This window comes from Antennarius striatus, chromosome 23 (genome assembly GCF_040054535.1).
Source record: "Antennarius striatus isolate MH-2024 chromosome 23, ASM4005453v1, whole genome shotgun sequence".
Taxonomy (NCBI): domain Eukaryota; kingdom Metazoa; phylum Chordata; class Actinopteri; order Lophiiformes; family Antennariidae; genus Antennarius; species Antennarius striatus.
Genome location: NC_090798.1, coordinates 262,742 through 276,703, shown reverse-complemented (window position 1 = coordinate 276,703; position 13,962 = coordinate 262,742). Strand labels below are relative to the sequence as shown.

Genomic DNA, 13,962 nt, shown 5'->3' with positions numbered 1-13,962 from the left:
TGATGAGTCGTGTTTTGTTACACGTTTAAAGTTCTTGTGACATGAACTGGAATCACCTCAGTGTGAACGATGACCTCATCGTCTCTGGTGACGCCTCCTTTCACACCTCCTCATCTCATTGTTCTCCACCAATCGTGACCGTTTCTTTGCCTGGAGACGACGATGATGATGTTGAAGACTATGACCAACAGCTGATTAATAACTGTTTTTTTATAACTTTGCGCGTCACCGCCCTCGCAGCGGCTCTGGGATATAAACGCTCGGTCCCGTTGGCGGTGGAGATGTTTTCTGCTCAGCTGCTGGTTCTCCAGGTGGTCCTGTTCTCCTCGGTGCTGCTGATGGGAGTCGATGGAACCCCCCAGGAGACGCTCTGATGGAAACGCCCAGAGGAGACGCTGGTGAGAAGGTAGGACATCAGAACGATGCTAGACTGACGCGAGCTGAGGGTGAAGGTCTGCTTCTCCTCCAGGATCTCACCCGCCTGTCGCTGACCTTCACCTCCATCAGAAACAAGATGCTCCAGCAGCTGGAGGAGGAGGAGGAGGAGGAGATGAGGTGTCATCTTCCTCCCCCCCAAAGAGGAAGGAAGAACGGCTGCCGTACCTTCTTCTGGAAGACGTTCACCTCGCGCTGAAGTAACTGATTTATTGATAAATTGATTGTTCAGTTCTCATGCTGTTGTGATGATTTACTGTTGGATTATGTATTGATTAATTACTAGGTAACCAAATGTAACACATAAGATGTAGAATATCCTGTTTAGTCTCAAATAAATGAGAAACCTCACAGAAGTTTTGGTCCTACATTTCCCATAATGCAACACAACTGCAGGAATTCAGCTCGTTTTTGTGTCAGTTACTTCTGATTTTTGGCTAGAGCTTCAAAACATACCAAAATAACCCCGATGACATCACTGTGACATCATCCAGGAAGTGTTCTGTGTTCTGTAGTTGTGAACCAACACTCAGGAATGAAGCCACAGACACACGGTTGGAACTTTCTGCTGACACTTTAATAATTAAGTTTGGACCTGCAGAGGCCTGGGGGTTGTCAGACCTGGGGGGTTGTCAGACCTGGGGGCTTGCCAGACCTGCTCCCCCCTCCCAGGTCTGTGACCCCACCAGCTTCAGGTTCCAGTTCCTTCACAGCGTTCACACACGGGGTTAACGGACTGCAGCAAACAGAGCCACATGATTGGACGAGACGGCTCGGATCAGGATTTACACTTAGAAACTGAGCGATGCTAACTACCTTAGCGACGCTAACGCGGGTTATTTACAACATCATGTGTTTTGGTGTCGTGGCAAAAACACGTGATGAACTGAAGGACGAAGTTGAGGTAAAGCTTCTGAGTTTGTAGCCCTTAAAGGTGAAACCAGGACGGACAGACGAGCGCTAAACGTAACACTGGAGCTGACGGCTCAGGGGTCAAAGGTCAACAATACCACATCAGCCTGAAGGGTTCCACTGAAAAGTCCCATGTTTGGGTAAAAACATTAGAATCCACTTTATTGTGTTTAAGATGAGCTTCATCTGCTTCTGATTGGCTCAAAGCGTTCACATTAGGAGGTTCAGAACACCCTGTTTCCTTAGATGGGGGGTCCGACTCCATCACCTTCAATGTACCGATCAATCAATCAAAGGGTTAAACAGAGTTCCAGAAACATTTATACGTTACCGGGGCAACAGACGTTCTGTTCAAACTAAACACGTCTGTCCTCTACACGTCTGCTGACAGACTACTGCTGAGTCAGCGCTACACGCGTGTTTCTACAAGGTTCCTCCACCGACCCCCCCATCACAGCTGTCGCGTCACGTGACTATCAGCTTGTTGTGAGGCGGTTCTGCTTTAGAGCCCCGTTGCTGAGTTACAACGTGCTGCTGACAGCTGTGGGTGCTGGAGGGGGTCACTGGTGAGGGTCCCCCCTCAGTGGGAACCCGCAGCCGCGTGCAAAATAAATACAAACACAGTAAGACTCATGGATGGGGGGGGACCGGGGGGGGGGGGGCGTCGCTCCGTTAGAAACACCAGGAGCCTCAAACCGCTGACATCTGGAGGTGAACGTCTGGTCACCACTGGGGGGCGCTGCAGCGACAGGAACGTCATCCAGCAACCAGGACGCAGTGGCTCAGGACTCTGATTGGCTCTGGCTGGCCGGGGGCGGGGCCGGTCAGCAGTCGGTGGAGATCTTGGCGGAGAGGTCCTGGATTCGCCGCGCGCTGCAGCTCTTACACAGGATGTGGCCGTCCAATGGGTAACAGCCCCGCCCCTCGCCCTCAGACGACAGCAGCAGCCCACACTCCTGTCACACACACACACACACACACACATGATGACGGTCATCCGTCACACATGCGTGTGTGTTTGACGTGTCGTCCAATCAGGACTCACCTCACACACGTAGCAGTGGACATGAAAGCTGCGGTCCAGGGCCACGATCCGGACCGTCTCCTCCTGACCCCGTTCAGGCATGATGGGCTCGCCGCACACGGAGCAGCGCGGGGCGTACTTCCTGTCGGGGGGGCGTGGGTACGGCGTTAGCGGGGCGCTAGCGCCGCGGCAGGAGTCTGGGCGGGGCCTCACCTGTGGAAGTCGTGGATGCAGTGGATGTGGGAGGCGGCGTCCACGGTGAAGGGGACGCCGTCCAGGCAGCAGCCACACACCACGCAGGTGAAGCAGCGGGGGTGGTACGCCTTCCCCATGGCGCGCAGGATGCGGTCCAGGATGGGCTGGGAGCACTGGGAGCAGCGCTCCAGCGTACTCTGGGGGGAGAGGGAGGCGGGTCAGGGGGCGGAGCTACCGCTGCGGGTGAGGACGTGCGCTCCTCTTACGATGTAGCAGCTCTCGCAGTAGCTCTTCCTGTCCAGGGCGTAGAAGGGTTGCCCCCGGAGACGGGCGTGGCAGGTGATGCAGGTGAAGCAGTCCACGTGGAACACCTGCTCCATGGCCACGCAGCCGCTGCCGTCGCCCACCACGTTGTCGCCGCAGCGGGCGCAGCGCCCTGAAACACACAGCGTCACGCCTCTCATTCTGAGTGGTTTCTACAGCGCCATCAGTGGGGGGGGCGTACCAAAGTAGTCCTCGGCGGGGGGGTGGTTCATGTCGTACACCAGCTTCCTGGTGAGTCGCTCCAGCTCGTCCTCCGGCCTCGCCGCCGCCCCCTGCTGGAGGGACAGGAAGCAGACCAGAACCAATCACAGCGCTCTCCTGCTCACACCTGTACGTTTCTGAAGGGGGGGGTCTCTACCTGGCTGGACTGGAACGGGGGGCTTTGTGCTCCCGTCTGGACGCGTTCGTTCCCTCTCTTGGGGAGGGACGCCTGGCTGCTTCTTATTGCCGACCCTGAGCCCCCCCCCTTTCGTTCCAGGTCCGGGTGGCCCTCCTGAGCCTGGTGGGGGGGGTACCAGCCCTGCTGACTGGCTGCAGACTGGGGGGCGGGGCGGGGCCCGTGCTGGCGTGGCGGGGGCGGGGCGTAGGCCTGCTCGGCCTGCCCCCCCCTCTGGGAGTAGGTGACGGGCTGAGCCGTCTTGACCTGGACGCTGAAGCGGGGGCCGGTGGGGGTGGAGGCGGTGGTGTAGGAGGCCGGGACGGGCTGGGGGTACGGCTTGGGGGTGGAGGTGCTGTAGTAGTCCTGCTGGGGGGGCCTGGGGTACTGCTGCTCACTGGGGTAGGGGGGCACCGGGTGGTACTGGCTCTGGGGGTGGTGGGGGTAGCCCATGGATGGTCGTCCCTGGGGGGCAGCAGGCCGGTACGGATCCGCTGGGAGGTATTTGTTGTAAGGCACGTTGTCGTACAGCTGGGGGGGGCAGACGGTCAGTTTGGGAGGGGGGCAGGATCGTTGTGAGGACAGCTGGAATGTGTGGGACCCACCTGTGAGCTGGGGTCCGGCTGGGGGGCGTCCAGGTCGGCCAGCATGCTGGTGAGGGAGTCGATGTCGGCGTCGATCTTGGAGTGGGACCCCCCCGGCTTGTCCCCCCGGCGCTGAAACAGAACACAGCTGTGAGGGTCTGCTCTGGGTCAGACAGCCAATCAGAGGAGCGGCGCCCACCAGCAGCTCGTAGCCGTCCCCCGGGGGCCCCCAGCCCCGCTCGTTTGTGGGCCCCCGGGGGGGGGAGTAGTAGTGATCGCCGGACGGATGGTGAACGAGGCCCCCCCCTTCAGGGTGAAGAGCAGACGTCAAAGTCACATCCCATCATTCACAGGTGAAACAAACCCCCCGCCCCCACTGGGAGGTGCTGGGGGGGGTGATGATCGGGGGGGTCTCACCTGTGGGTCCAGCTGACATGTACCTGTTGGTCATCCCTCCCCCTCCGTTCTGGTCGTAGGGGCCGTATTTGGGTCTGAAGTCGGACACCCCCTTCTTGTTGGGGGGTCGGTAAATCGCTGAGGCAGCAGAGTGGGACATCTGGGCTCGTTCTGGGCTGTGGACAGTCCTGGGGGGCAGCCAGGTGGGGCCGGACATAGCAGGCTGGGGGAGGGACAGGAACACGGGTCAGGATAACTGGTGCAGTGCGTTCACACACCAGCAGGGGGGGTCGGTGGGACATCAGGCTTTAATGGCAGGAGTCCAGCTGAGGTAACCCATGGAAACCAAGAGATGCTTCACACTCTGTTTCCATGGCAACAAGGGCTCAGGGGTCCCACAATGGGCCCCTGGGTGAGGAGCAGGAAGACAGAGGTCCTTCTGAAGGGATCGGGGGTTTCCAGCCGCCTCACACACTGCCCTGCAGCGAGTGTGTGTGTGTGTGTGTGTGTGTGTGTGTGTGTGTGTGTGTGTGTGTGTGTGTGTGTGTGTGTGTGAAAACTTGCTTGGCAACACACACAAACAAAATCATACACAGATGTACAAACAGGTGCGAACGTGAGGTTCCCCCTGGCTGCTATCTGCCACAATGGTTATTGTCTCTGGGTGTTTAGGGGGGGGGGGGGTAACACCGATGTGTGAATGAAGCAGAAACAGAAACAACACCACAGGAAACGGTGTGTAACAACACGTGAACACCTGGCTCATAACAATATGTCATGTATTCTCTGAGGGGTTAATAAGAGCAGCACACAGCTGAGCCCACAGATCTGACCCGACGGTCTTTACCAACATAATAAAGGGAAAAATGTGACACAATCCATGAATGGACTCCAGGCACAGGGAAGAACCCACGCACACTGCTTTTGTCAAAGGAGATGAATTAATAGAATGGTCAGATTGAGTGAATGTGGGTCACGTGGTCTTCGTTGGTAAGAGGATTAAAATGATAGATAAGGGATGATGCAGAAACATCGTGTGGAAACAAAGGATTCAAGCCTCCTGTTGTTGTATTTGACATTTATCTATCATTTCTACTCATGTACTTCTTAAACTTGCTATTCAGTGTCAGCATGATCTCCACTGACATGAGAAACAGACCACGTGGAGGAAAAAATACCCACCGCCTCCTTAATGAGCGTGATTTAAACTCCTGTCTAAATCCGAAAAACACACACATTCATGGTTTACCGGCCCAACATATTAATGTGAACATTTTCCTCTTTGTGTTTTAAATCAATTATACGATTAAAAACTGAACGTTAATCAATTGGTTCGACTGGAGCCCTGGTTTCACGCAGAGAATGCCCAGCAGTTCATCAAATGTCAAAGTTGATGTCATGAGAAATCAAACCCACTGGAATAAACACATCCGGCATTTTAGCATTTCAAAGTAAAATACATCTCAGTTTAAACTTACACCCACACACCTAAAGGTAAAGAATATGGAGTCAGTGAAGTTGTTATGAGTTGTAACTAACGGAATCTTCATTCGTATGTTCCGATTTTGTCAGTTTATCGTACTGTTATTGTTCTTCACTAACAATTAGAAAAATAGTGCTTTTATTGTGAAGGCATCTTTACGTTTCACCCAAAGCAGCAACATGTTTGTTAAAATTAACAAAATAAAAGCAGAACAACGTGATTTAAGTCGACATGTTTGAGGAGGAACTTGAGAAACTAGAGGAGCTTCTCCTCAGGAGACCAGCTAACTGTTAGCATTGCCCACCTCTGAACGGCGCCTTCACATTGAATCCCCGCTGCTCCTCGGTCTCATCTAGGAATTAAGATCAGATTACAAATGGAGAAAAAGCACATTTAAAACACACGGTGACGTCACTCAACACAATATTAACGTGGAACTCCGCGGCTGTTTGTTCTAATTTCTTCGTTTTGCGTCACACACGTGCAGAGCAGTGAGTAACTATATAATAGCGGACTATTCAGGCTGCCGTAGTTTAACGTTTATCTTACGTACTGGTCTGCTAGCTGGTTCCAGCTAACGCTCCACCTCAGGCTAACTTCAACACAACGAACGGGAAACAGACACAACCGACACGTACCGCCTGAAATCAGCACCGCGACCTACGGCTCCATGCAGCCGCCCGCAGGTCCGCTGAAGCCCCGTCCGGATGACTTTCTCCCGGCTTTCGCCTCGTCAGCTACTTTGTTACGGATCCCCGGGCCTTTAGCAACAACAGCCGCAGCAGCGCCTCACCGCATTCCCGACGCGTGACGTAGCTGCTCCGCTACGCACTAAGTGGCGGCGGGTGCGTCACGTACGTAAGTTTATTCTGAAAAGTTACGTACGGAGCTTTTCAAAATAAAAGTAACTTAAAAAAGAACTACAAACTGTAAATAGCAAAAAACATTCAAAAAAATCATTGAAGAAGAATCATAGAACCTCTCTTTAAATTATTTACAATACAATTCAAAAAACTTTATTTGTCCCCAAGGAGCAATTGAAGTCGCTTTCTATTAATATCTATTGAGTAATGCTGGCTACACAAACGACAGACAGACAGACAGACAGACAGACAGACAGACAGACAGACAGACAGACAGACAGACAGACAGACAGACAGACACTTCATTGATTCCAAGGGAATTAGATCATTATTAGAAATAAAGACAAACAAACAAAATTATAGCCAGCCAAAACATCACTACCTTTTTGCCAGTAGTGTTATAAATAAATATAACAGCTATATTAAAAGTGTTATATAAGTGTTATTAAGCGGTTACAATACATGCATAAAAAGCAAGAGACAAAAAACACATTTTAGTATCCTGAACTGTATTCTTATTTATATTCACATTTTGCAAAGTTGCAAACTAAGAACTGAGTGGTCCTCTCTCTCTCCTTAATTTTCTCAGGTTTTGTTCTTTTTCGGTCTAAACACACAGCTTCGGGTTCTGTTTGGGAGTTTTCTCCGTAGAACCAGTTGTTGATCATTTTTCCAGCCGCGGTGAACACGGAGGGGACCCCCTTCAGTTACGTGTTTTGCGGTTCAAGAGATTTGGGTCAACTGTCTCCATCCTCATCACCCCCACCCTCCTCATCACCCCCCACCCTCCTCATTTCTGCTTTCCCTGCGGCTCCTTTCAGAGGCAGGTTTCATATCTGCTGCTGTTTCTCTGTTATTTGGTCATTAATGAGGCAAACGAGCGTGCTGCTAACGGGGATACCCCCGTCCTCCACGCCAGCCTTCCTTCCTGTAGCTCTATGCCCTTATATGGGCAGAAAGCAGCCACAGGAAGGGCTGAACTGTTATTGTCGTAGAGACATCAACACTCTGGTACCTAGTGGGGGGGTAAAAGTCCCAGCCTTAGATATCAGACAAACAATAAAGTTCTGCCCAGGCAGGCAGGAAGCGACACATGAGGGGAACCCCCCCTGCTTTGTTCTGCCTGACAAGGTGTGAACAGAACATTTTCATTCGCTCATGACATCCATAGAGCTGTGTGTGTGTGTGTGTGTGTGTGTGTGTGTGTGTGTGTTTGTGTGTGTGTGTGCGTGTGCGTGTGTTTGTGTGTGTGTTTGTGTGTGTTTGTGTGTGCATGTGTGTGTGTGTGCGTGTGTGTTTGTGTGTGCATGTGTGTGTGCGTGTGCGTGTGTTTGTGTGTGTGTGTGCGTGTGTGTTTGTGTGTGCATGTGTGTGTGTGCGTGTGCGTGCGTGTGTGTGTGTCCGTTGGCGTCCACCTTGATGCTGCTGATGGAGTGAGAAACAGGAAGCTGCTCCCACCATCGATATCGACTCGGCGCCCGCCACTCATTCGTAAACCCGTTTAGTAATGTTCACTTTTCCTCCCCCCCCCCATCCGCTCCCCTCACAATGCCTGGAAGTCGCCCAGACCCTCATCTCCATCGCTGTTTTCTTAATCTCTGCTTTCCTTCGTGCTTCTTCCTCTCTTTCTGTGAACAAAGCACACGATTGATCTGACCCCCATCCAAACAAACATCGACACGAGCCGACCCCCCCGGCACACACCCCGCGTCCCATCCACACGTCAGAGCATTCAGACTCGAAGAACAGCAAGTTTCTACATTTTTACTTCATTTTCTTTTCATTTGTGATTGTTTTGAGTCGTTGACGATAAAAAGTCAAAAATCATTTCTGTTTTCCTGCGTCTGTTTGACCTCAGTGACCCCCTGCTCCTACATCAGGTGTGTGTGTGTGGACCCCAACACCGCCGTGACATCAGGTCCATGGACTCCAAACCGCCCTGACGTTCACCCTTCACTCCTGGGGGGTCTCCATTAACGGTCCTGTCGGCGGTAAACCCAAAGCCGCTCTGAGCATGAGGTCACTTTCCGCTTGTTTTTTTTTGTTACCCGTGACCTCTGACCCCTCAGCCCCCACCCCCCAGTTCATCTCCTGGTTGCTTTATTATTGACGGATGTCCTGCAGGCGGGTTTCATCCACGTCTCTGAGGTGTGTGTGAGTGTGTGTGTGTGTGTGTGTGTGTGTGTGTGTGTGTGTGTGTGTGTGTGTGTGTGTGTGTGTGTGTGTGTGTGTGTGTGTTGTAGTTCCCTCACATCTGTCGGCTGCGTTCCTCTCACTACAGTTTGTTTTTCTCGGTGTCCCCCGTCCACAGTGATTGTTCCAGTCCTTCCTCCTGGGGGGTCTGGACTGGACCCCCCTGTCTCAGAGCCGGAAGCTTCCAGACTCCATCCTGGAGCTGCTGCACACAGCAGTGACACATTACTGCTGCAAAATGGTGAAGACCTTTGTAGGGGGGGCAACTGATGCTCTTATCCCCCCCCCCCCCCCCCGAAACATGTTTCTATATATTTTCAGTGCAGCACACACACACACACACACACACACACACACACACACACACACACACACACACACACACACACACACACACACACACACACACACACACACACACACACACACACACATCTTTCCTGCCGTGACTCTGCTTAGAGCTGTGGGGGTTTAGAAAAACTAATATCCCACTATAAATACCTGGGGGGGGGGGCAGGAGAGGGGGGGCAGGGCTTTTCCTGCGCTGCTTCCAGCGTTCACGTGGGCCAGTGAGGGAAGAGGAAACCAGCCGCTCTGGTTGCAGGGGGGGGGGCTTCCTGCACGACATTATAAACCGCTCCCCCCCAGCCGCCCCCGTCAGAGCCAGCGAGGCCCCCGCTCCACGTCTGGTCGGAGCCCAACGCCAGAGAGGGATCTGACGGCCACCGGGTGTTCGCGAGATCTCGTCCCTGCTGGTCGGGGTGAGTCGGGTTTAATCTGCACCAGATTGAGATTAAAGATCTTTAATCCCTGAGAAACAACTTCCTGTGACTGCATTAATGTTACATTTATTAGTTACATTTATGTTACATAAATGTAACTAATAAATGTAACTAAATGTAACTCAGTGTAATGTAACTAAATGTAACTACTCCTTAATGTAACTAATAAATGTAACTAAATGTAACTCAGTGTAATGTAACTAAATGTAACTACTCCTTAATGTAACTAATAAATGTAACTAAATGTAACTCAGTGTAATGTAACTAAATGTAACTACTCCTTAATGTAACTAATAAATGTAACTAAATGTAACTCAGTGTAATGTAACTAAATGTAACTATTCCTTAATGTAACTAATAAATGTAACTAAATGTAACTCAGTGTAATGTAACTAAATGTAACTACTCCTTAATGTAACTAATAAATGTAACTAAATGTAACTCAGTGTAATGTAACTAAATGTAACTACTCCTTAATGTAACTAATAAATGTAACTAAATGTAACTCAGTGTAATGTAACTAAATGTAACTACTCCTTAATGTAACTAATAAATGTAACTAAATGTAACTCAGTGTAATGTAACTAAATGTAACTACTCCTTAATGTAACTAATAAATGTAACTAAATGTAACTCAGTGTAATGTAACTAAATGTAACTACTCCTTAATGTAACTAATAAATGTAACTAAATGTAACTCAGTGTAATGTAACTAAATGTAACTACTCCTTAATGTAACTAATAAATGTAACTAAATGTAACTCAGTGTAATGTAACTAAATGTAACTACTCCTTAATGTTAAATAACTGAATTCATTCAGAACTCCATCAATCAAGGATCAAACTATCAATCAATAAAGAAAAATAACATCAGACACAAGTTAGGACGTTAACTTTGTTCACTACGTTTAGTCAGAGTTAAGATGGGATGAACTACTGCATTGTGGGAAATGTAGTTTTGGTCAAAGCACACTTTTGACCTATTTATTTTAGACACTTTTAATGCTCTCAGGGGCCACATTAAATGAAGTGGGGGGCCACATTTGGACCCCGGGCCGTGAGTTGGACCCATGTGCTCTAGATGCTGATGACACTCATTGTTTCTACCTGCACAGGTACGAGTAGGGAGCTGGTCTCACCTAACAGATGTGTGGGGGGGCTCCATCCACCCACCACACAGAAGTAGGTCCCGGGGGGTCGTCACTCTGAACTCCCTCTGCTTCACCTGCTGCTCCACATTACTGCCCCGTCAGTGGGGCGACATGAGCGTGAGGGCGTTGGAGGAAGGATATGGGGGCAGCAGGGGGCAGGAGGCCCCGGCCCCCGGGGGGGGGTACGTGAAGGAGTTCACGCGTCACTCGGGGGACGTGCTGCTGAACCTCAACGAGTTGCGGCTCCGGGACGTCCTGACCGACACCACCCTCGTGGTGGGGGGGGTGCAGCTCAGGGCGCACTGCGCCGTGCTGGTGGCCTGCAGGTGGGTGCGTCGCCCCCGTCGGGCCGGTCGGCTCGGCCCCCCCTCAGGTGTTTGATTCTGTGCTGTTTCCTGCCCCCCCCCAGCGGCTTCTTCTACTCGCTGTACTCCCACCGCGTTCTTCTCCCGGGGGCCGGTGGGGGGGGGCAGCTCTCCACCGTGTCACTGCCGGACAGCCTGGACCCCGCCTGCATCGCCCTGCTGCTGGACTTCATGTACACCTCCCGCCTCCCCCTGACCCCCCGCAGCATCCCGGGGGTGCTCAGTGCCGCCACCTACCTGCAGATGGAGCACGTGGCCGACACCTGCAGGGACTTCCTGCAGCTGCACTGGTGAGACCCGACAGGACGGCCCGCTGGGGGGGGGGGCAGGCGTTTCTGACGCGTCTCCTGTCTCAGCAGGGAGACCCGGAGCCTCAAACACCTCCACCTGGAGCTGGACTCCAGAGGGCCCCCTGCGGCCCCCAGGAGAGAAGATCTGGCCCCTCCAGGACCCCAGAGGTTCACAGCGAGGTAGAGGTTCATCCCCCCCCCCCCCGGATGTGTTGCTGCGGTTTGTTTCCATCTTCACAGAACTCCTCCTGTCTCTCCTGCAGGGCCCCCCCGGAGGCCGGGGTCTCCCTCCACCCGGGGGTTTCCCCCACCTGCCAGCCTGGGGCCAAGGGGCAGAAAGGAGAGCCGGAGTCGCCCCTGATGGGGACCCCGACCCCGTCCCCCGACAGCCCCGGACGCTCCAGCTGTCAGCCGGACTCCCCAGCAGAGTCCAACACCTGCAGCACCAACCCCCAGGTGGGTAATCTGTAACTTGACCTCAGGAGTCTGAGGGGTGTGTACCTTTACCTGTAAACTGTATCGATCATCGATCGGTTTGATCGCCCAGAGCGACATGAAACCGTCTCCGGACCCGAAGGCGTGTAACTGGAAGAAGTACAAGTACATCGTGCTGAACCCCCTCTGCGCCGCTGCCTCGGTGAAGGAGGAGGAGGAGGAGGAGCCACACCGCCACGCATCCCCCGAGGCGCCAAAAGAGGCGTGGTCTGGAGAAGTGCCCGGTCAGATTGATAGGTGAGCTGCCCAATCACAATCAAGAGATGGAGGGGAGGTTCATGAATATGTAAATGTGTGATAAAGGGCGTGTCTTCACCAGACAGGGGCGGGCCTCCTGCTACGAGGGTTCTGGCCGAGCCCCTCCCCTGTGGCCACACCCCTCTGTGGACCAATCGGCGGTGACTTCCTCTCACGTGGAGGGCACAGGTACGACCCCCCCCATCCATCGTTACCCTGAACCGGTTTCATCCAGACTTACGTCCTGCCACCCCCATACAGAAGCGTCACACGTCGCCGAGCACGCCATCAAGCGTGAGCCCTTCTACCTGCCCTACTGTCACCCTGGCAACCTGCAAGGAGGCAAGAGCGTCTGCTCAGGTGAGTCCAGGACGCTTCACGCCTGCTTTTCATTGGTCCGTTGTGTCGGCTCACCGCCAATCGGCCGTCTCGCCGCTGCAGGCGACAAGCCGTACCGGTGCAGCGTGTGTGGCGCCCAGTTCAACCGCCCCGCCAACCTGAAGACCCACACCCGCATCCACTCGGGCGAGAAGCCCTACCGCTGCGACACCTGTGGCGCACGCTTCGTCCAGGTGAGGCGCTGCTTCCTCTGAGCACTTCTTGTTTCACTCCTGCGGGTCACATGGTTGTAACCATGGCGACCCATAGAGACATCCCATGACGGTTTGGTGCTTCTGTCTCAGGTGGCCCACCTGAGGGCCCACGTCCTGATCCACACAGGTGAGAAGCCCTACCCCTGCCACACCTGTGGGACGCGCTTCCGACACCTGCAGACGCTGAAGAGTCACCTGCGCATCCACACAGGAGAGAAGCCCTATACGGTGAGACACACACACACACACACACACACACACACACACACACAGCGCTTCACGTTTCAGCTGTTGTTCCCGTTTCCTCTCAGTGTGAGTCATGTGACCTCCACTTCCGTCACAAGAGCCAGCTGCGTCTGCACCTGCGACAGAAACATGGCGCCATCACCAACACCAAGGTGCGCTACCAGGTGCTGACGGAGGCCCCGCCCCCCCACCTGCAGCCCCTCCTGCAGGCCTGCTGAGGGGGTCACCCGGAGCGGGACGCCAGCTCAGATCCGATCAGCTGATCCACATTTGACCCAGCTGATCAGTGGGAGGAGCTTAGGAGCTGATCACAGTGGGAGGAGCTTAGGAGCTGATCACAGTGGGAGGAGCTTAGGAGCTGATCACAGTGGGAGGAGCTTAGGAGCTGATCACAGTGGGAGGAGCTTAGGAGCTGATCACAGTGGAAGGAGTTTAGGAACAGATCACAGTGGGAGGAGCTTAGGAGCTGATCACAGTGGGAGGAGCTTAGGAGCTGAATGAAGGTGGAGGAGGAGTTAAACCAGAGGAGGAAAGAAACGTGTTTGTGAACGTCTGAAGGAGGGAATGGAGGGATGGAGGTGTGGGGGGAGCTTGGGATGTTTTTTCACTGGATATTATTGGATGTCGCAGCAGGTGATGATAGCAGGAAGGTTTATGGAGGTGTGTTTGGATGAATTATATATTAACACTTTAAAAAGCACTTAGACAGTGTTGTGTGGTTAAATAATGTATTTATCAGACGTTCTGCAGGCCTGGGGCCTCGTGTTTAAATCTGCTTTAACAGTCCGAGCAGGAAGAGGACTTTATTGTCTCCAGGATAAATAGTTTTCCTGACAAACTGATTTATTGATGATGTAATTGGATGCTTTAAAATAACACCTGTGTGTGTTTGAATTGATTTGCTGGACAAAGATGTTTTTTGTACAGTTTAAATTAAATAATTTTGATACCGATTGGAGCTTTGGTGTTCGGTGTGTCGTTTGATATCATGTGTGTGCTGATGACATCACACCTACAG

The 13,962-nt window shown here is 52.7% G+C and overlaps 3 protein-coding genes across 7 annotated transcripts; 2 read left to right on the top strand and 1 right to left on the bottom strand.

The window, feature by feature from the left end:
- The first annotated feature begins 3 nt into the window (after positions 1–3).
- Positions 4–854, top strand: sst5 (somatostatin 5). Its single transcript, XM_068308164.1, is given in 3 exon segments — positions 4–357; positions 360–398; positions 441–854. Coding segments are annotated over 3 exon segments (549 nt in total). The 5' UTR covers positions 4–41; the 3' UTR covers positions 635–854.
- Positions 855–990: 136 nt separating this feature from the next.
- trip6 (thyroid hormone receptor interactor 6) lies at positions 991–6,549 on the bottom strand. 3 transcript variants are annotated; one of them, XM_068308161.1, is made up of 11 exons: positions 6,368–6,549; positions 6,034–6,081; positions 4,268–4,469; positions 4,050–4,156; positions 3,872–3,982; positions 3,249–3,797; positions 3,072–3,165; positions 2,833–3,002; positions 2,585–2,763; positions 2,393–2,513; positions 991–2,303 (listed from the first exon to the last, which is right to left on the bottom strand). In XM_068308161.1, exons 3-11 carry the CDS (start codon positions 4,461–4,463, stop codon positions 2,172–2,174), a joined length of 1,659 nt encoding a protein of 552 aa, XP_068164262.1. In that variant the 5' UTR covers positions 4,464–4,469; positions 6,034–6,081; positions 6,368–6,549; the 3' UTR covers positions 991–2,171. The 3 variants fall into 3 exon arrangements, with proteins under 3 accessions (XP_068164262.1, XP_068164264.1, XP_068164263.1); XM_068308163.1 differs by having other exon boundaries at positions 3,072–3,162; XM_068308162.1 differs by lacking the exon at positions 6,034–6,081.
- A 2,895-nt stretch (positions 6,550–9,444) lies between these two features.
- On the top strand, positions 9,445–13,902 carry bcl6b (BCL6B transcription repressor). Of its 3 annotated transcripts, XM_068308416.1 has the most exons (11): positions 9,445–9,546; positions 10,683–11,044; positions 11,128–11,373; positions 11,440–11,553; positions 11,637–11,829; positions 11,921–12,105; positions 12,188–12,294; positions 12,367–12,465; positions 12,547–12,677; positions 12,789–12,926; positions 13,010–13,902. In XM_068308416.1, exons 2-11 carry the CDS (start codon positions 10,830–10,832, stop codon positions 13,160–13,162), a joined length of 1,581 nt encoding a protein of 526 aa, XP_068164517.1. In that variant the 5' UTR covers positions 9,445–9,546; positions 10,683–10,829; the 3' UTR covers positions 13,163–13,902. The 3 variants fall into 3 exon arrangements, with proteins under 3 accessions (XP_068164517.1, XP_068164516.1, XP_068164515.1); XM_068308415.1 differs by having other exon boundaries at positions 11,443–11,553; positions 12,188–12,465; XM_068308414.1 differs by having other exon boundaries at positions 12,188–12,465.
- Positions 13,903–13,962: the final 60 nt, after the last annotated feature.